Source organism: Artemia franciscana, chromosome 16 (genome assembly GCF_032884065.1).
Source record: "Artemia franciscana chromosome 16, ASM3288406v1, whole genome shotgun sequence".
Lineage (NCBI taxonomy): Eukaryota > Metazoa > Arthropoda > Branchiopoda > Anostraca > Artemiidae > Artemia > Artemia franciscana.
The window spans coordinates 1,149,383-1,172,392 of record NC_088878.1 but is presented as its reverse complement, the minus strand read 5'-3'; the positions used below and the strand labels follow the sequence as shown (position 1 = coordinate 1,172,392).

The 23,010-nt window shown below is 36.0% G+C and overlaps 1 protein-coding gene across 13 annotated transcripts in view; it reads right to left on the bottom strand.

Annotated features, from left to right (window-relative positions):
- Positions 1 to 23,010, bottom strand: part of LOC136036885 (dynamin-like) — a 134,406-nt gene that overhangs the window by 73,700 nt on the left and 37,696 nt on the right. For 11 of the 13 annotated variants that reach the window (XR_010619808.1, XR_010619809.1, XM_065719237.1 and 8 more), the window contains exons 4-6: positions 18,365 to 18,568; positions 14,787 to 14,979; positions 3,049 to 3,169 (exon numbers count right to left, since the gene is read on the bottom strand). Coding sequence is in view for 11 of the 13 variants with exons in the window: in XM_065719237.1 (XP_065575309.1) it covers positions 3,049 to 3,169; positions 14,787 to 14,979; positions 18,365 to 18,568 (518 nt within the window). In the remaining 2 variants the exon portion in view is untranslated. Of the gene's footprint in view, positions 1 to 3,048; positions 3,170 to 14,786; positions 14,980 to 18,364; positions 18,569 to 22,366; positions 22,571 to 23,010 lie in introns of all 13 variants that reach the window. The other 2 variants (XM_065719233.1, XM_065719236.1) reach the window with 1 other exon arrangement.

The following is a 23,010-nucleotide window of genomic DNA, read 5'->3' as shown; positions in this document are numbered from 1 at the left end:
TTCTTCATTGGTTTAGTCTTTGCTCTATTTTCTTTTTCGTTCTTCATTGATTTAGCCTTTGCTCCATTTTCTTTTTCGTTCTTCATTGGTTTAGCCTTTGCTCCATTTTCTTTTTCGTTCTTCATTGGTTTAGCCTTTGCTCCATTTTTTTTCGCTCTTCATTGTCTTTGCTCCATTTTCTTTTTCGTTTCTTCATTGGTTTAGCCTTTGCTCCATTTTCTTTTTCGCTCTTCATTGGTTTAGACTTTGCTCCATTTTCTGTTTCGTTCTTCAGTGGTTTAGCCTTTACTCCATTTTCTTTTTTGTTCTTCATTGGTTTAGTCTTTGCTCCACTTTCTGGTGCGTTCTTCATTGGTTTAGCCTTTGCTCCATTTTCTCTTTCGTTCTTCATCGGTTTAGCCTTTGCTCCATTTTCTTTTTCGTTCCTCATTGTTTTAGCCTTTGCTCCATTTTCTTGTTCGTTCTTCATTGGTTTAGCCTTTGTTCCATTTTTTTCGTTCTTCATTGGTTTAGCCTTTGATCCATTTTCTTTTTCGTTCTTCATTGGTTTAGCCATTGTTCCATTTTCTTGTTCGTTCTTCATTGGTTTAGCCTTTGCTCCATTTTCTTTTTCGTTCTTCATTGGTTTAGTCTTTGCTCCATTTTCTTGTTCGTTCTTCATCGGTATAGCCTTTGCTCCATTTTCTTTTTCGTTCTTCATTGGTTTAGCCTTTGCTCCATTTTCTATTTCGCTCTTCATTGTCTTTGCTCCATTTTCTTTTTCGTTTCTTCACTGGTTTAGCCTTTGCTCCATTTTCTTTTTCGTTCTTCATTGGTTTAGACTTTGCTCTATTTTCTTTTTCGTTCTTCATTGATTTAGCCTTTGCTCCATTTTCTTTTTCGTTCTTCATTGGTTTAGCCTTTGCTCCATTTTCTTTTTCGTTCTTCATTGGTTTAGTCTTTGCTCCATTTTCTTTTTCGCTCTTCATTGTCTTTGCTCCATTTTCTTTTTCGTTTCTTCATTGGTTTAGCCTTTGCTCCATTTTCTTTTTCGTTCTTCATTGGTTTAGACTTTGCTCCATTTTCTTTTTCGTTCTTCATTGGTTTAGCCTTTACTCCATTTTTTTTTCGTTCTTCATTGGTTTAGCCTTTGCTCCATTTTCTTTTTCGTTCTTCATTGGTTTAGCCTTTGCTCCATTTTCTTTTTCGTTCTTCATCGGTTTAGCCTTTGCTCCATTTTCTTTTTCATTCCTCATTGGTTCAGTCTTTGCTCCATTTTCTTGTTCGTTCTTCATTGGTTTAGCCTTTGTTCCATTTTTTTCGTTCTTCATTGGTTTAGCCTTTGATCCATTTTCTTTTTCGTTCTTCATTGATTTAGCCATTGTTCCATTTTCTTGTTCGTTCTTCATTGGTTTAGCCTTTGCTCCATTTTCTTTTTCGTTCTTCATTGGTTTAGTCTTTGCTCCATTTTCTTACTTGTTCTTCATTGGTTTAGCCGTAGCTCCATTTTCTTTTTCGCTCTTCATTGTCTTTGCTCCATTTTCTTTTTCGTTTCTTCATTGGTTTAGCCTTTGCTCCATTTTCTTTTTCGTTCTTCATTGGTTTAGCCTTTGATCCATTTTCTTTTTCCTTCTTCATTGGTTTAGCTGGGTTTATTTCAATATTTAATTGGTATTCTTTTTCGCCTTATCGTAAGAGTGTTTTTGAATTCCCTTTTTTCCAATACTCTTGTAATGTTCAATGTCATCATAAAGAGGAGTTTAATGTATATATAACGATGTATGTAAGTCTATGTATCTATAACGTATCAATAATAATAACTGTATAATAAATACATAATGTATTTACATAATACATAATGTGCCTACATTTCATGAACTCAATATGGCTTTCCGTATTACTTTGCATCGAACTCTCTTCCTTTAATGAGTTGGCTGGCCTTCTACACTCTCCTTCTTTTTTTTTGGAGGGGGGGAGGGGGTGACTTTGAAAAATATGCCATAAAAGACCAGTTGTATGGAAAATGTAAAACATTCTATAAAAAATCGTAATTCTGAAAATTCCCGGGGATGGACAGGTTTCAATTTCTAATTATAAATTCATTCCAATTTATAAATTTTCAATCTTACTTTGAAAGAGTCTTTACGAAATTTTCAAAGGTGGTTGTTTATGTCATTTACCTTATAAATGATCCTTTGGGATTAGATCAAAACTATACTTTACTCTGTTTTGACCAGGCTATATGGAGACCTTGGATATGTGAGCCCCTTTCTAAGAAAACGTCCACCTACATCCATGATCAAAGGTTTTTCGAATTTAAATATTTTCGATCCAAATTTGGAAGAATCTCAACGAGCGTTTTGAAGATGTTCCTTTTTTCGTCTAATAGTTTTTCATCTGACTGGTTTAAATATTGTAATTTCGACCTTAATATATGGAGTCCTTTTATATATGAGCCCCTTCAAGCAAAATTGTCATGTAGCTTTAACCGGTAAAGTAATATTAAAAAGTGTACTTACTACATTAAGTTTATAGTTAGGTCGTTGCAGTTCTGTAGTAAGTAACGACGGTATAGTCAGCAGAAGTTTTACTCCTACCAGTAGTAAGTTTTTTCCGTAAAAAAAAAAAAAAAAAAAAGCCCTTCTCCGTTAGTGTTATTTAAAAAAAAATGATAGCAATTAATCTCTAATATTATTAAAAATAAATTATTATTATATTATATTATTATTTACTTAGTTATTTTCTTTATTAGTTATAATAACGGAAAGGGAACGACAAGTTACATGTAGTCTATCTTTAAGAGCTGGTAATAAATCTCTAATATTACCGCACAAAAAATACTATTACATTATACTATTATTTACTTAGTCATTTTCTTTATTATCTTTTTATTAGTAATAGTATGTCAAAGAATGATAGGTTACCTGTAGTCTATCTCAAATAGCTGGCAATGAATCTCTAATATTATCACAAAAAAAATTATTATTGTATTATATTATCATTTACTTAGTCATTTTCTCTATTATTTAATTTATTAGTTATAGTAACGTAAAAGAAAAGATAGGTTACCTGTAATCTATCTCTGAGAGCTGGCAGTGAATCTCTAATATGGTTGGTGAGCTGCTGGTTTAAAACTCGTTGTAAATAAGGAGTGCCCATACGATCTGCCATGTGACGGTATGAAGGGTGACTGCAAAAACAAGAAAACTAATAAGTAATAATCTGGTGTCCGCCAAGGATGTATCTTGTCCCCAATGCTGCTTGCTATACTCATTGACTATATACTTCGAATATGCTACTTACGAGGTGGAATCCAGCTGAACCAAAACCGCCCTTTTTTTACAGTGATTTTGCCGATGATAAAACCCTCCTATCTCATTTAAGAGAGGAGCTGCAGAAGAATATCGCCGTGCTCTCAAGCACGGCCGACCAATCTGGTCTGTCAATCAGTAGACAGAAAACAAAAGTTATCCGAAACAACGTCAATATCCTACCTGCCCCACCGCTCAAAGTTGGATCCGATGTAGTAGAGGAGGTTGAAGAGTTAAGTACCTTGGTTGTCTCATTAAATGTGACGGAATCTTTGAGTGGGAAATTACCACACGCATTGCAAGCGCAGGAAGCGCCTTCAATAGAGTAAGAAATATGTGAAGGGATCCAGCATACTCCCTGAAGCCCAGGCTCTTCAACAGTAACGTTCTTTCCGTACTCATGTACGGGGGCGAATCTTGGGTGTTGACTAAACAGCTTCAAAAACGAATCCAGGGTTTTGAGAACATCTGTCTTCGACTCATTCTTGGTATCTAGTGGACTGATATGATCTCTAACGGCTTTATACGTGAAACGACGAAGCAGCCGCTCGTGATCGATAGATTTATGGCTAAACGATGGCGGTATTAGGGTTACATGGTGCGGATGGGCAAGGGCCGCCTACCCCATGATGTGTGGTGTGTCATTCCTGTCGATATCAGAAGACTCGGGGGACAGAAGGCAACACTAGGCAAATATCTTGAGAAAGATGTTGTGCTGTCGGGATCGTCGTTCGAAGAGCTTTGGTCAAAAGCACAAATGAGGTCGTCGGGGAGATGCACCGTTGTCGCCTTATGCACCATCCGGTACGAGAACACCTAAGTCTAAAGTAAGTAATGCAACTACACTAAGGGAGAATTAATGTCAAAATCCCTCAAAGTCAACAATTTTTTTTTAAATAAAAAGTGTATAATGGATATTTAATCTAGACAATTTATCCATTTACGGTAGAATATTTAAAGGAAGCGAAGAATTTCCGACTTTGCAAAATTCTGAGCCTTTGCAATATTATAATTTGGTTTGAAATTTCTTTCAAAATTTCTACAATCCTTTTTTTTTATTTTATCTTAGAATTTGGTTCTAAAAACTATTTGAGGATCTGCTGAGTTGAGATCCTTTAAAATGCGTCACACAAAATTAAAATATTTAAAATCCTTAAATAATGCAAACGATTTGTCTAAATCCCTAACTATTATATTAAACAAGAAAACAAATCAAATATTATTATTTATAGGTGTTGGTATTTCCTTATTAACAAATAAGATTGTTTCTATTAATCAGAAGGGAAACTTAAGAACATAATAAAGTACGAATTGCTCAAATTTATATGACAGCCTCGGTATGAACTAATAAAACAACTGTTTAGATGTGTTGTTATTCAGAGGAATGGCTCTTTTATTGTTTATTCTACATCCTTAGTTTCCGTCATGGAGTAGCAAATGCATATGTTGAATGATTTTCTTTTTATTATTCTTTGATATTGAATATCCCGCCCTTCTTATGTAGTTTTGTTTTGAATTCTTTCTTCTCTACACTAAGGACGTCTTCTTTTGCTTTAGACCAAATTTCAGTGTGATTGTTTCCTTTCTTTTCCCTTCTACCAGCCATAGACGCTTTGATTCCTTTATATTTCTTTCTTTTGTTTTTAATAGCACTTAAAATCTTGGATTTGAAATTAGATAGGACTTCATTGTACACAAAATTAGCATGAATTACGGCAATTGTATTTAGGGACGGTGCACCTTTGAAATTAAAAACAAGTTGTTTCATCTACAGAAATGCATATTAACATAAAGGGCCAAATATGTTAGGATTCATGGAACTATATTTGTTGACATCAAAAGATTTCGGCACTCTACACTTATTTTTATTTGACCTTCTAAATTACGGACTTCCAAAAACATCAGCCTCTGGCCGTGTTTGTATTATTTACTTACATATTTATATAATTATTTCTCCACGGTTTTACCAAGGAAATAAGCCACTTTGGCCTGATCCCCTTTTTAAAAAGAATACTAACTTTCATTTTTTTTTATGTTGAAATTTTGTTTGTTTTTGTTTTCTTTTTACAAAAAAAAACACAACTTTCAAAATGTGAAATTTAGAAAGAATAAACGAAAACTTCGAACTAAGATTCCTAAAGTATCAAGTCTCAATTTGCTCCCCTCTTATGATTTCCATTCGCGTAAATAAATAAAATTTCGGGGTGGACATAGCCTGGGTTTATCGCAATTAGAATAAGAGCACTTAAAGGTGAGGGGCATGAGGGACCAACATTTCTCGGAAATATTCAGAAAGTAGCTTTAAAAATTGCGAATTAACCTGAAAAAAATTTAGAGTTTAAAATAACGCAAATTTAGTTTGGCGAAATCCCTAACTTTCAAATCAGATCTATTAAACTTTCCTGTACTACAAATCAGCATGAACAACGACAAAGCAATTTAGGGACCAAGCAGCGGGCATCTTTGAAATAAAAGCAAGCTGTCTCACCCATAAAGACAGTAAGTTGATATAAAGCGCTCAATATGCGAGGACTTACAAGAGTATTTTCTGTCGTTGCCAAGGAATCTGATAATTGATACTTGATTTTCGATACGGCAAAAAAAATTGAGTCACAATTTTGGAACACAGGAATTCGACAGTCGATAATCGATACAGCAATATGGAATAATCGATACACAATAGGAATTCGACAGTCATTACTTGAATGTAAAAAATCAATACACCAATATTTTATTATCTTTCAGCATAAGAAAAGACAAAATTGAGTCACAATTTTGGAACAAAGGAATTCGAGAGTCGATACTTGATTGTCGTTAATCGATATAACAACATGGAATAATCGATACACAACAAGAATTCGACAGTCGATACTTGATTGTAAATAATCGAAACGGCAATATCTTTTTTTATCTTTTGGTATCAGAAAAGACATTCGAGTCACAATGTCCACTGATGAAAAAACGTTCGCTGGTTAAAAATTCATTTTAAATAGTAATAATAAATGGAAGGTTAAATAGTAGCAAACCAATAGCATTAAACAATAATTATGACACCTTTGCACTTTCAGAGCTTAAAACATATTCAGAGAATAAAAACATATAATTTTTCCAAAATTCCCATATACCTCCTGAAAAAATTACCTCCCTCTGCTCAGTAAGGCCTTCGGCCAACATAGTTGGTAATCACTTGCCTAGGGAGCCTGTACGGTTAAAAATAGAAACATTTTTCTTCATAAAACAGCCAGAAGACACAAAAAAATGAAACAAAATGAAAAAAAAAATGTTAGCATGAAAAAGACACAGAGTTCTATAATTATTGTAATTCTTCTACGCCTAGCAAAAACATAAACTATATTCACAAGGGGATTTGTAAAAACAACAAAACTTAGAAATTTATTTTAACCAATCCAAAAGGGGAGCGAAAATCTGATCCAGAGAGCCCTACATATAGCTATAGCGTTGCCTATAGTATAGGCCATACGGCTCCAATGTTTTTTTTTTACTTTTTTTCCCCAGAGGCAATTCATATGGAACGGGTCGTCGTATAAACTTCTGAGGTGCTCATTCGATTGGAAATTGGAAATTCTAGTGCCCTTTTTAAGTCAAAATTGATCAGAGGGCAACTAGCCCCCCCCCCAAATAAATCCGACAAAATTTTGAGATAGCCATTTTATTAAAAATGATTCAAAGATCATACAACAAAACTTCAGGGTCGACATAACCGACCAGGGCCAAGGGCAGGCGTCGTGAGTTATGCCCTGTGGACATATATTATAGAAAGGATATTCGTATAAACTTCACAGAGGGCTCATTTGGTAGGAAATCGAAAGTTCTAGTTCACTTTTTAATAGTGAAAAGAGATCGGAGGGCAACTAGCCCCGCCCCCCCCCCCCCTCTGTGCCTTTTTTCTCCAAACTCAACCAATAGAAAATTTGCAATAGTCATTTTGTTAAAAATAGTTCAAACATCAGACAAAAACTACGGGGTTGACGCAACCCCCCCCCCCCCCCACGGGGCCAGGAGAAGGCGTTTTAAGTTATACCTTAGGGGCATATATGGTTCTCATAGAAGCAATGATCGTATAAACTTCAGAAAGGGCTTATTTCATTGGAAATTGAAACTTCTAGTTCACTTTTAAATAGTCAAAAGCGATCAAAGGCCAACTAGCCCCCCCCCCTCATTAGTTATTTTGTTAAAGATAGTTCAAAAAGACAATAAAACTCCGGGATCGACACAAACCCCCAGAGCCTGGGGGCAAGTGTTTTAAGTCATGCCCCGGGGGCATATAAGGTTTTTATGAAATGGATGTGGTATAAACTTCAGAGGTGACTCATTTGATTGGAAATTGAAAATTCTAGTTACCTTTTTAAGAGTTAAAAGGAATCGGAGGGCATATACCTCCCCCCCCCCTCCACACACACACCCTCTTTTTCCCAAATGAATCTGATCAAAATTTAGAGATTGTCAATTTTATTGAAATAATCAAACGATCAGATAACAAAAACTTCGGGGTCAACACACTTCTCCCCCCAGAGCCTAGAGGAAGGATTGTAACTTATGCCCTGGTGGCATATAAGGTTTTTATGGAAGAAGTGGTCATATATACCTCGGAGGGGAATCAAATAATTAGAAATTGGAATTTCTAATTCCTTTTTTAAGAGTCAAAAGTGATCCGATGGCAATTAGCCCCTATCCGCCGGCCAACCTTCTTTTCCCCAAATGCGCCCAATCGAATTTTATATTGTTCATCGATTTTTTATATATATTTATTTTGTTCAAAATACACCAAAGATCATACAACAAAGACTCCAAGGATAACACAGCCCAATAGACCCTAGCAAGTGCTGTAAATTATGCCCCGGGGGCATATAAGGTTTTTATGGAAGGGATGGTAATATAGAATTTGGAGGGAGCTCACTCAACTATAAATCGGAATTTCTAGTGCTCTTTTTAGAGTCAAAAGTTATTGGAGGGCAACTAGTCACCCTCCCTCAAGGACCCTTTTTCCCCAAATGCATCTAATCAAAATTTTGAGATAGTCATTTTGTTCAAAATAGTTTAAGATCAAATTACAAAAACTCAGGGGTCAACAGAGCCCCCCCCCCAGATCCCGGGGGGGTGTTGTAACTCATGTCTTGGGGGCGGATAAGTTTTTATGGAAAGGGATGGTCGTATAAACATCAGAAGTAGCTCATTTGATTGGAAATTGAAATTTCTATTTACGTTCTTAAAAGTCATCAAAAGTAACGGGTGGGCATATACCCCCCCCCCGCCCTCTTTTCCCAAAATGCATTCGATCAAATTTTGAGATAGCCATTTTGTTTGAAATAATCCAACGGTCAGTTGACAAACTTTGGTGTTAACATACCTCCCCCCCTCCAAAACCCTGGAAAATGGTTGTAGTATATGCTCCAAGGGCATATAAGGTTTTTACAAAAAATATGGTCGTATAAACATCGGAAGAGACTCAAATGATTAGAAATTGGAAGTTCTAGTTCCCTTTTTAAGAGTCAAAAGTGATCCAATGGCAACAAGCCTCCCCCCCCACCAGCCCCAAGGCCATAAGGCTCCAATTTTTTTCCAGAGGCACTTCAAATGGAAGAGAAGGTCGTACAAACTTCAGAGGGGACTCATTCGATCGGAAATTATAGTGCCCTTTCTGGGAGTTAAAAGTGGTATGAGTGCAAATAGTCCCCAAGCCCTTTTTCCCCAAATAAATCCAACAAAAATCCTAAGTTTGGTTCAAAGACTAGATAACAAAGACTCCGGAGTGAACAAAATCCCTCAGTACCCAGGGGCAGGCGTTGTAAGTCATGATGCCCTGGGGACATATTTGGTTTTTATGGAAGTACTGCTCGTATGAAATTCAGAAGGGGTTCATATGATTGGAAATTGAAAGTTCTAATCCACTTTTTAAGTAAAAAGAGATTGGAAGTCAACTATCCCCCCGCTCCAAAACCCAGGGTCGACACAACACCCAGAGCCCAATGGCAAGTAATTTAAATTAGGCCCCGGGAGCATATGAGGTTTTTATGTTAGGGGTGGTCGTATAAAGTTAGAGGTAGCTCATTTGATTGAAAATTGAAAATTCCAGTTACCTTTTTAGTCAAAAGTGGTTGAAGGGAATCGACCCCCCCCCCCCAACCCCTCTTTTCCTCAACCGCATCCGATGGATTTGAGATAGTTATTTTCTCTTAAATAGTCCAGCGCTTAAGTAACAAAACTTCGGGATCAACATACTCCCCTTCTGAGCGCGGGGCAACAAAGGGTGTCGTATAAACTTCGGAGGGTACTCAAATGATTTGAAATTCAGTGTTCTAGTTCACTTTTTAATAGTCAAAAGTGATTCAATGTCAACTAGACCCTCAACCCCACCAATTACTTTTTCTTCAATTGAGTCCGATTGAATTTTTTATATAGCCATTTTGTTCAAAATTGACCAAAAATTATATAACGGAAACCCCAGCAATAAAACCACCCCCTTCCCCTCAGAACTCGGGGCAAGTGTTGTAAGCTATGCCCAGGGTATATAGGATTTTTATGGAAGGGATGGTAGTATAAAGTTCAGAGGGGGTCATTCGATTGTAAATCCGAATTTCTAGTGCCCTTTTTAAGAGCGAATAGATCAGATAGCAATCGGAGGGCAACTAATCCCACCCCATAGGCCCTTTTTCCCCAAACACATCCAATCAAAATTTTTAAACAGCCATTTTGTTCAAAATAGTTTAAAGATAAAAAAACAAAAACTTCAGGTTTGACAAAACCCTCCTGAGCCAGTAGGCAAGTGTTTTAAGTTATGCCCTGGGGGCATATAAGGTTTTTTAGTGAGGGAAGGGGGCAGTATCCAAACTCTTGTTTGTAGTGAAGCTATATTTGTCTTTAACAGTCTTGGAAAGAACTAATAAAATAAAACTGGATATTTGACATATAAAGATATTAATTGCTGAAAGCTCATCAGTTCAAAATTTAATTTTACCGTGATTTTTATGTTTATTTTCAATGTTACCACGAAGTTACCACGTAAATCACTAAAGCCAAGTATCAAGGTAAACAAAATATTAAAGTATCAACAATTAAGTTCCATAGCTTAGAGCCCTTTCTCCGGGGTTGGACGGGGGGGGGGCAACCCCGGAAGCATAGTTATTGGGCCTTTAAACTATTCTGAACACAATGACTATCTCAAATTTTGACCGGATGCCCTTTGAGAATGTGGGCAGTGGGCTAGTTGGCCATTGATCACTTTTGACTCTTAAGAGCCAGATGTTTCAATTTTGGATCAAATGAGCCACCCCTTCCACAGAACCTTATAGTCTAATAACGAAAAACTTACATAAGCTACAATTCTTACCCCGGGGGCTAGGTAAGATTTCTCAACCGCTTTGTTATAGCAATTTGAAATTTGGACTATTTTGAACAAAATGGCTGTTTCTAAATTGTGGTAAGATGCATTTGGAGAAAAAAGCCAGAGGGGAAGGGGCGGGGCTTGTTACATTTTGATCACTTTCGATTCTTATGAACTTACAACTTATATAAGTTACAATTCTTGTCCAAGTACTATGGGGGATTTCTCAACCCCTAATTTATAGTAATGTGGATTTTGGACTATTCTAAACAAAATGACTAACTCAAAATTTTAATCAGATGTATTTGGGGGAAAAGGCGTGGGGGGACGGAGTATATACCCTCCGACTTTTGATGACTCTTAAAAAAGTAACTAGAACTTTAAATTTCCAATCAAACGAGCCATCTCTGAAGTTTATACGACCACCCTTTACATAAAACCTTATATTCCCTCGGGGTATAGCTTACAACACTTGCCCCCGGGCTTTGAGGGGATGTGGTGACCCCGAAGTTTTTGTTATTTGATCTTTAAACTATTTTGAACAAAATAAATATCTCAAAATTTTGATTGGATACATTTGGGGAAAAAGAGCCTTGGGGGGCTAGATGCCCACCAATCACTTTTGACTCTTGAGAAGTGCACTAGAAATTCTGATTTATAATCGAATAAGCCCCCTTCGAAGTTTATACAACCACCCACTCGACAAAAAAACTTACATGCCCCCAGGGCATATTTTACAACCCCTGTCCCCTGATTCTGGAGGGAGGTGTTTTATCCTTGGAGTATTTATTTATATTATCTTTGGTCTATTTTGAACAAAATGGCTGTATAAAAAAATCGATAGGACGCATTTAGAGAAAAGAAGGCTGGGAGGGAGGAGGGCTAGTCGCAATCGTATTACTTTTGACTCGTAAAAGGTGAATTAAAACTTTTTACTTCTAATCATTTGAGTCCCTCCAAAGTTTATACGACCAACACTTCCATTTAAACCTTATATGCCCCCGCGCGCATAAGTTACAAGCCTTCCCCTAGCTCTGGCAGGGGGTGGGGATGCTGACAACGAAGATTTTGTTATCTAATAGTTCCAGGGCCCAGATAATTCAAAGATCAACTCCGGGGGTCCCCCAGGGCCTGGGACGTTGTTAGTTACGCCCTGGGGGCATGTATTGTTTTTATGGGAAGGATGCTCGCATAAACTTTACAGGGTGCTCATTTGAATATAGTTCAAGTTGAAAATAGTTAAGAGGTCATAGAGCAAAAACTCCCGTGTCGACGCAACCCCCCAAAGCCCCGGGTTCTAATTCCTTTTTTAAGAGTCAAAAGTGATCAGATGGCAACTAGCCCCTATCCCCCAGCCAACCTTCTTTTCCCCAAATGTGCCCAATCGAATTTTTATATTGTTCATCGAATTTTTTTATATATTTATTTTGTTCAAAATACACCAAAGATCATACAACAAAGACTCCAAGGATAACACAGCCCAATAGAACCTCAGTGCAAGTGCTGTAAATTATGCCCCGGAGGTGTATAAGGTTTTTACGTAAGGGGTGGTCGTATAAACTTCGAAGGTGGCTCATTTGATTAGAAATCGGAAGTTGTAGTTCACTTTTAAAGAGTCAAGAGACCCAAGCGCAACTAGCCCCCCCTCCCCCACCAAGCCCTTTTCTTCCCAAATCCATCCTATACAAATTTTGAGATAGCCATTTAATTCTAAATAATTCAAACATCAGATAAAAAACACTCCGGGGTAAGCACAACCCCCCGGGGGCAAGAGTTTCAAGTTATGCCCCTGAGGCGTATAAGGTTTTTACGTAAAGGGTGGTCGTTTAAACTTCGAAGGTGGCTCATTTGCTTGAAAACTGAAAGTTCTAGTTACCTTTTTATGAGTCAAAAGTCAACACATGGCATCTAGCCCCCTCCCCCTTGAAACAAACACCCTCTTTTCCCCAAAATGCATCAAATGAAAATTTTGAGGGACCCAGTTTGTTTGAAATAGTCCAACGAAAAGATAACAAAAGTTTCGTTGTCGACATACCCCCCCCCCCAGAGCCAGGGGAAGGGTTGTAACTTACGCCGCAGTGGCACATAAGATTTGTATGGAAGAGCTGGTTTTATAACTTTGGAGGGGACTCAAATGATTAGAAATTGAGAGTTTTAATTCACCTTTAAAGAGTAACAAGTGATCCAATGGCGACTAGCCCCTCCCCCCTTCCTCTCCCGCCCAGCCTTCTTTTCCCCAAATGCATCCAATAGGATTTTTTATATATTCATTTTGTTCAAAGTAGACCATAGATAACATAACAAAAACTCAAGAGATAAACCAGTCCCACCCCCCCCCCCCCCCAGAATCTGGGGGTGAGTGTTATAAAATGTTCCCTGGGACCATATATGGTTTTTATGGAAGGTATGGTCGTATAAACTTCGGAGGGGGCTTATTCGATTGTAGATCAGAATTTCTAGAGCCCTTCTCAAGAGTCAAAAGAGATCGGACGGGAAACTAGCCCCCCCCCCCGGCCCTTTTTCCCCAAATGCATCGTATCAAAATTTTGAGATTAAAAATCAAATAATCAAAATCAAATCAAATAAAATCAAATAATCATTAAAAATCAAATAACAAAAACTCCAGGGTCGACACCCCCCAAGAGCCAGGGGGCAAGTGTTGTAAGCTATACCCTGAGGGCATATAAGGTTATATGTATGGGGCATATACGGTTATATGTATGTACTTCTAATGAATGGTGTCATGACTACAAACATGAGCATGGCTACTTCTCGTTTCCCAAAGGGTAAAAGTATCATTCTCTTACTTAAATAATCAACTCACTTACTTAAGAGTAATCTTGAAACGAACAAAAATCTCTTCAAAGAAGAGTCTGGGTATCGCCTCCTTCTTTCAGTTTAAAAATCTAAAACCTACTGCGTCATTGGCGTTCTACTGAAAACGAATTACATTACAAGTACATCCTTTTGTACTTATTACAACATTGAACATAAACATAAAAATTACAGTAAAATCAAATTTGAACGGATTAGCTGTCAGCAATTAATATCATTATATTTCAAATATCTAGTTTAATTTATTGGTTCTTTCCAAGACTGTTCAAGACAAATACAGCTTCAGTACCAACAAGAGTTCTGGATACTGCCCCCTTCCCTAGCTGTGAAAGTCTAACGCCTACTACGTAATAGATAGTTCACTGAAAACGAATATTACAAATATTTCAAATATTGCATATATTTTCTTCTCCAGTTATTGCAGCATTGAAAATGAAAATAAAATTACAATGAAACAAAATTTTGAACTGATGATCTTCCAACAATTAATAGCATTACATATTAAACATTCAGTTGGATTTTATTTGTACTTTTCAAAACTATTCAAGACACATATAGTTTTCAGTAAAGCGCCAAGTAGGTTTTAGACTTTTACAGTGAAAGAACGTGGTAAAACCCAAGCTCTTCTTTGTAAAGATTTTTGCTCGTTTCAAGCTGGAATTAAATATTCAATTTAAGTTTCACTTGTTTAAAGATTTATTTGCTCATTTATATTATTAACTATTGTTTGTTTGCTATGATTGTTTATTTGATTTCTGTTCGTTCTGGGTATCATTTATGCACCAATAGCAAGATATTTTTGTTCGTTTTAAGCTAGATTTGCATATTTATCTTAAACTTTACTCGTTTTAAGATTTATTTATATTCGCACCTGTTGTACGTTTTTTTTTCTGTGATTGTTTATTTAATTTCTGTTCGTTTTGGGTTTCATTTATTCTTTAAGAGTAATTTCTGGTTGTTTTGAGTTTGGGTTATTGTAGGTTTCTATTTCTTCTGATCTAATGCCTGTACTTTCCTTTAGAGAACTTCTTTTCTGGAAAGTATTTTTTTTTAATTAATAGATTAAAAATGCGACTTACTTCAGTACGAATTCTACTTATTCACTTGCAGAAGTAGAGTCATTTCGTAAAAAATAATGGAATAATATAGATACTGGTAAAGAACTCGTTAGAAAAATAATAATAGTAAATAAAAACTAATTAGTAACAAATCAGAAAACAATAATTACAATATTTTTACACTTCATTCTAAGGAATAAAATTTGACTTGAACCTAAGTCAGGTTCAAAATGCATCACAATCTTCAAAAATTTCACGTACCTCAGGAAAAACTTCCTTTCGGCGGCCATAGCGACTTTAATATCTTTTCTTCCGTCAATATCTTTCTGAGATCGATTGACAACACCAACATAGCCCCTTCGCAGTGGAAGAAGCTTATTTTCAAGGATTTCACGAGCATCTGTGCCTTCATCCATTAAATCCAATTTCGTAATTACACCAATTGTCCTAATACCTATGAGAAAGTAGTGAGTTGGTAAATGCGGTAGTTCGTGATTATTTTGGCTTCTTAACTCGAGAAGTTTACTATTTTTGTGTCTTAATGCTCAGTTTGTATTATTTTGTATTGTGTCAGTTTGTATTGTGTCTTGTAATCAGTTTGCATTATTTCTAATCACATCCATTTTGATACTAATAATATCAGTAAAATATCCACAAACAAGAACTTACTAGCTTCTCATTTTTAATCGGTCATCGGCAAACCAATCACACTCTAATACGCGTTATTAGTGGGTTTTATACAATTACTAGAAATTAGATTTATTTTCTCTTTCTCTCTCGCTTTCGTTATCACTCTTTTTCGTCTCTCTCTCTCTCTCTCTCTCTTATATTGTTTGTCACTCCCCTCAATTCGTTCCCTCTCTCTCTCTCCTACTTTCGTTTTCCTTCTATTCCTTATGTTCTCTCTTTTATTTTCAACCTCACTTTCCTTTTTTCTTTTTTCCTTTTTCTTTTGCTTTCTTTTTCTAATGATGTCATTTTTTTCTTTACTTCTTTTTTTCCTGCGTTTATCTCTCCCACTGTCTATCCCTAACTAATTATCTTTTTATCTCTACGTTTCAACGTTTTTACTCAAATTTCCCATTAGACAAACGACTAAACTTCTTAGCATTGCTTTTGTCTTGCTATAAATTTGTATTTCTTTATTAATTTATAATTTTACTTGTACATTTGTTTTTACGTTATTTTATATTATATTTTTATATTTTATTACATTATATTTTTACATTATATTCTAAGCCAGTCTTCTAAAATATAAATCTATCCGTTTTATTATCCGTTATAGAGATTAAGAATAAGCATGCAATTTCCTCGCTTCCTTGTCCTTGCAATAGGACCAGAAGTTTTTCAGCCTCAAGTGGGATGTCAAATTCAGAAGTTACGAGGGAATTTGTTTAACTGTAAACTTTACAGACTTATCTACTCACTGCAGTCCTTAAACCCATTAATATCTCCTAGTTATGTTACGTCCTAGAAATTACGAGGGAGTTTGTTTAACCGTAAACTTTACAGACTTATTTACTCACTGCAGTCCTTAAACCCATTAATATCTCCTAGTTACGTTACGTCCTAGAATCGTCATAGTTAGAATCGTCCTAGAAGTTACGAGGGAATTTGTTTAACCGTAAACTTTACAGACTAATTTACTCACTGCAGTCCTTAAACCCATTAAAATCCCCTAGTTATGTTACGTCCTAGAATCGTCCTAGAAGTTACGAGGGAATTTGTTTAACCGTAAACTTTACAGACTTATTTACTCGCTGCAGTCCTTAAACCCATTAATATCTCCTGGTTACGTCCTAGAATCATCATAGTTAGAATCGTCCTAGTTACGTCCTAGAAGTTACGAGGGGGTTTGTTTAACCGTAAACTTTACAGACTTATTTACTCACTGCAGTCCTTAAGCCCATTAATATCTCCTAGTTACGTTACGTCCTAGAATCGTCATAGTTAAAATCTTCCTAGTTACGTCCTAGAAGTTACGAGGGAGTGTGTTCAACCGTAAACTTTACAGACTTATTTACTCACTGCAGTCCTTAAACCCATTAATATCTCCTAGTTACGTTACGTACTAGAATCGTCCTAGAAGTTACGAGGGAATTTGTTTAACCGTAAAATTTACAGACTAATTTACTCACTGCAGTCCTTATCCCCAATAATATCTCCTAGTTACGTTACGTCCTAGTATCGTCCTAGAAGTTACGAGGGAGTTTGTTTAACCGTAAACTTTACAGACTTATTTGCTCACTGCAGTCCTTAAACCCATTAATATCTCCTAGTTACGTTACGTCCTAGAATCGTCCTAGAAGTTACGAGGAAATTTGTTTAACCGTAAACTTTACAGACTTATTTACTCACCGCAGTCTTTAAACCCATTAATATCTCCTAGTTACGTTACGTCCTAGAAGATACGAGGGAATTTCTTTAACCGTAAACTTTACAGACTTATTTACTCACTGCAGTCCTTAAACCCATTAATATCTCCTAGTTACGTTACGTCCCAGAATCGTCCTAGTTACGTCCTAGAAGTTACGAGGGAATTTATTTAACCGTAAACTTTACAGTCCTAGTATCGTCCTAGAAGTTACGAGGGAGTTTGTTTAACCGTAAACTTTACAGACTTATTTGCTCACTGCAGTCCTTAAACCCATTAATATCTCCTAGTTACGTTACGTCCTAGAATCGTCCTAGAGGTTACGAGGAAATTTGTTTAACCGTAAACTTTACAGACTTATTTACTCACCGCAGTCTTTAAACCCATTAATATCTCCTAGTTACGTTACGTCCTAGAAGATACGAGGGAATTTTTTTAACCGTAAACTTTACAGACTTATTTACTCACTGCAGTCCTTAAACCCATTAATATCTCCTAGTTACGTTACGTCCCAGAATCGTCCTAGTTACGTCCTAGAAGTTACGAGGGAATTTATTTAACCGTAAACTTTACAGACTTATTTACTCACTGCAGTCCTTGAACCCATTAATATCTCCTAGTTACGTTACGTCCTAGAATCGTCCTAGAAGTTACGAGGGAATTTGTTTAACCGTAAACTATACAGACTTATTTACTCACTGCAGTCCTTGAACCCATTAATATCTCCTAGTTATTATGCAAGTCTTTCTCTCTCATTCAGTAATCTTTTTAACAGTGGTATTTCTCAAAAATAAAAGATAGAACTTACTTCACGAACTCCGTTCACACAGTAAAAAGAGGTGATGACACTTAAGGACCTCTTTGAGGGGGAAAAAGAACCACCCAAATTTATCGTTATCATTATTTAATCATAAAAGGATAAATAGACCTTTTGATAGTACTTTTTTTTAGCTATCTTTTACACAGCCCAATGATAAAAGAGCAATTTTTCGCATAAAGGCACAGTGATCTATATATCTCTAAAATATATATTTGTCAATTTAATTATTTATTTTGTATTAACTTTTCGTTTTTACATGTTTACCTATTAATTTATATTTTTTTAAGTTCTCTACACTCATTTTACGTTATTCATTATTTATATTGTTGTAGGAATACAAACATATTGGATATGTCGATACTAAAGTGGCCTCTGTTCTATATACACCCTTGTCCCCACTGTTTCATAATCAATAAACATTTCAAAAATAGAAGACTATACTTAATTTTTTTTTAAATTCAGAATGAATCATCGCAATTTAAAATGTCATTGATGTCATTAACTTAATAAATCAGAATTAAAAATTTTGTTTTTGACTCTGCTGAGTAATACTTCATTGTCAGTGGCGCTGCTAGTCCTTAGTTCCAATCAGACACATGTAAAAGTTTTTGAGCTATGTAAGGAAAGAAGCAAAAAAAAGAATACCTGCTGTATCTACTTCACGTGCAAGTTTTAAAGCATCAGACGTTGCCAAATCGGCATTAGCAGGGGTAACAGCCAAAATTAAACAATTCTCTCTGGTAACAAACTCCAATATCATATTTCTAATTTGTCGTTCAATATCTACAGGTTGATCACCAACAGGGATTTTCGTCATGCCAGGTAAATCAATCAAAGTTAGATTTAAAACTGAAAAGGGGATATTCAATAAAAGCAAAAATAAAAATAAAGTGCTTGTTCCTAGCTAAAGCTGGCGTCCAAGTTTTGAAATTGCAACTTGATAGTATCGTAGCTAGCAAGGAGAATTCACAAGTCCCTCAAATTCGAGCCTCCTTCCCACAGCAGGAAATCGAAAGGGGGACAATAATGACACAATACAAACATAAAAGACATTGTGCCTCTCGGGTATTTCACAAATGAGGAAGTAACTTGGACAAACCGAAGGCATTGGTAGAAAACGGTCCAGCAAATCATTGGCACAAAGTTTGGTACAGCGGAAGCAGTGAGGAGGTATACTATAACGTTTCACACTTTGTTCATCCCCCCTCCTACGTGGGCAAGATAGGGGTTTGCTCCATTCAACTGAAATAAAAAAATTTTCACGATTTCATCTGTGATTTTCCGGTTTTGTTCCTGCACCTCAAATTTTATCCCCCCCCCCCATTTAAGCCTGCACAAAGGTACTTGAAACCGTTCCTTTTATGTCTTAGGTTTGAGACCGAAACCAATAAACTTAAAAAATCACTACAGCAGGCTTTAAAGCTAAAACTTCCGGTTGTAGGAACATTAGAAAATTTAGGCCTTTCACGAGGGAGTTGGAAGACTGTAGGACATTTACGAGCTGGTGTCAGAGATAGAAAAGTGGACAAACACTGAATACGGTCTTCTGTGAGTTTAATTTTGAAACGAGAGCAATCTCATGTTTACCGACTTTTACCGAACTTATACAAACCCAAAATCCAATTTTCTTAATATTTGTATAGTAGAAAAAAAAATGTAAAACCGAAAGATTTTGATTTTGTTACATATGATCAGGGGGGTAGCTCCGGTATTTTTATTAAGGGGAGGGGGCAAGAGGGGTTTCCATCCGGAGAGTCAATGGGCATGGGCTATATAATAGTTTTTCTCCAAATTGCCATTTCTCCTTGCCTCCCCAAAACGACGCCACTGTGCATGAGTATGTTGCTAGTATCTGTAGAAACGATCTCTTTCACAAAGCTTAAAGAGGAGAGGGATGTACATACAAATTTAAATTGTTTTAGCCATTTGAGTTCCAAAACTAAGAGCCAGAGCAGTACTTTGAAAGCAAAAAGAACATAAATAATACAAGATTGCTTTTAAAAATAAATAGCGAAAAATGAATAAAACAGTCAACATTGATCATGCAGCATCAACCATTACAATGACTTACAGAGCTGGTATGATCATACTGCGGCTAAAACGAAGGCCTCTAAATAGGATATACCCTTTTTTTGACGTAAAATGGCGACCGTTATAGATTTCCAAATATCAAGTGAAAGAAAACTTAGAAAACCCAGGAAGTAAATTTAGCAAGCTTTGCTTCAAAGAAAATCAGAGTGGAAAAACGGTAGTTTGAAAACTTCATTTTAGAGGCTGTATGATTTAATAATTTAGGCATGGACTAAAAGCATTAGCAAATCAATCTTAAATTTGAGATTATATATCTTCCAAAAACAGAATGATTTTGTAAGAATTAAACAATCTTTTGATCATCACTGGTCAAAAGACCCATTTATTAGTCATTCCGTTTTTTCAGAGTTTTGAGAAGGGTCTGAACTGAATAGCGCGAAACCCCTGCCATCACCTTTTATTTTTTCTTCTCCCCATGCTGTCCTTCTTAAGTTCCATTCTTGTATTATTTCTTTGAGAATGCAAGGTCTAATTTAGTTTCAGTTTTCCCCTGAATTAAAGGAAAAGGTCATGTCACTTTCAAGAAAGGGGAAATACATTTCTAAGTACGTCTAAGGCAAGAGTAAAATCAATGGTCTTTCCCGTGTTAAAAATAAAAGTTTGGAGAAGAGAACCAAAAGCCTATGGGTGTATATTAAAACTTAGAAGGAAAATGTGAGAAAGAAAGAGAGGGAACAAGCTACTCGTAGGACAAAAGCATTAACTTTCAAATTAAGTTCAACTAACCAGAGGCTGTTTACTTTTTCTATGGACAAAATTCAGGCATGTTTATGATTTAATAACAGGCTTTCATTTTCAATTGAAATAATTTCAAAAAGATTTTATAAACGACAGGCGGGGTCGTTTAATGTCGCAAACTTATTTCCCAATTCACTTCCCAGTGACCATGTGTCGTTAACATACAATTGTCATTGTCAACCATACTAGTTTTAAACAGTGTTGGGTGGCACTATCCTTTCGTTATTATGGTGTTAGGTCAGAACAAGGCATTCTCGGGACTTTGAAAAATTACAATGGTAGTGGTTATTACATTTGGAAGGAAAATGAAATGATGAACCAAATGGTATACTTCTTGATATGCCGAAAAAAAATCGATTACAAAATTATAGTTTCCAGTTCTGGATTATAAGTTTTCTTTTAGAGATACTCGCATTATTTTTTTTCATTCCTATTTCAATAATGAGTAAACTTTAATCTTTTTTTAAGTGTAAAAAGTTCAAGAGTAGCCTCAATACACATTCAAAATAAGTAAGTAATATTTCTCTGAAAAAATATTCCGCTGAAAACAAAACAAGAGGAATAGTTCTCTTGTAGAAATAATAAGAAAATAATTTTCAAAAGCCAGGTTTTTGTTAGTGTTTTACTGAAAAAAAAAACACCGAACAAATAAGCTAAACGAAGAACCCACTTTATTATATTTTTGCTTAAAAAAAGTTTTCGTACATTTTTATTGGTTTCCGTTTTCTTTTTGTCCTTTGACACCAAATGAAAACGGGCCTAACTCTAGAAAGTGCTTGACAACGGTGTATAGTAGTAAGCTTATCTTTGCAAATTTAAAAAGGGGGGGGGGGCAAAGATATATTATCATATCTGTGCAATTCATCTTTCCACAGTGAGCATCAATATCCTTTTTGAATAAACAATTTTTGGTGACCGCTTGAACAAAATTTAAAGCGTATGAGGATGATTAGAACTGATTAGTTTTTTTCTATACAAAATAAGTTATATCGCTTGAGTAACAAGTTAAGCCTCGTCTTGACATCATTCACCTAGTAAGCAGCCTTTTTGATGATGGTTTAATGTTTGAGATTGGCTTTGATTGGAAAGCCAATCATAGCCTTCAAAATTTTCGAGGACTGTCCAATTATTGCGAGGATAATTGGACTGTCCAATTATTGCGAGTCCAATTTTCGAGGACTGTCCAATGGACTGTTCAAAAATTATCTATATAAAAAGAAAATGCTGCTGACAGAGCAAATGATGTCAATCATTTTACTTTGAAGAGTCTTGGCCCTTCTGTATGGAATTTGCTTCCTGTGAGTGTTAGGGCGGCTGAGCACCTCCCACAGTTTAAAAACAGATTAAAGCAATATTATTTGGGGAATTAGTTTTTTTTTTGTTTTTTTTTTATTTTTTGGGGGGGGGGTGAGTGGGCTGGAGGGAGGAGCGGGTTGAGAGAGTAGGGATGGATGGAGTTATATTTGGATGGTGGTTGTTACCCATTTGGATTGGTGTTTTGAAGAAATCGATTGTCTTTTTTTCAATTATTATTATTTTAATTAATCTAGGATGTTTCTAAAAATATTTATGTGGTTTTTTTTATTCATTTAGGATACCTTTAGGAACGGTTATGTAGTTAATTGCTAAGTGTTAGCAAAATTGAAATTATTCCCAAGCGTAGTGATTTATACCTGTAATAGTTTATATTTTTGTTTATTATGTTAATTAAAGTCAAAAGTCAAGTGAATCAAGACGAGGCTTCAGAGTCATGCCCCGATAGAAGCAGAAGATCATACCAGCTCTAAACAACTAATAAACACTGAGACACACTCTAACCATCCGGATCAACACTTTTGGCCAAGTTCAAGGCATCCGACGTTGCCAAGTCAGCGTTTGCCGGCGAAACTGCCAAAATCAAACAGCTATCTTTCGATACATACTGATTGATCATATCCCTAATCTGTTGTTCAATGTCAACTGGCTGATCACCCACAGGCACCTTAGTCAATCCGGGTAAATCAATCAGTGTTATATTCAAAACTAGAACAAGGATTAGTATTAAATACAGGATTAGTATTAAATACAATAAATTATCTATCTCTATTAATAAAAAAAAAAACAAGAGCTAAGAGCTCATATGGCACTTGTGACGAGGCCGAAAGAGCCAAGAACGCATATGGCATGAGCTCTAGCAAAATTCTAAGAATCAATGGATTGATTTAAAAGCGAAATCAGAGGCTTAATGCCGGTCAAGATTTAAAATAAGAGCTCTAAGACATGAGGTCCTTCTAAATATCAAAATTCATTAAAATCCGATCACCCACTCGTAAGTTAAATATACCTCATTTTTTCTAATTTTTCCTCTCCCTTCAGCCCCCGAATGGTCGATTCGGAAATCGGGAAAAAAGACTTTATCAAGTCAATTTGTGCAGGTCCCTGACACGCCTACCAATTTTCATCGTCCTAGCACGTCCAGAAGC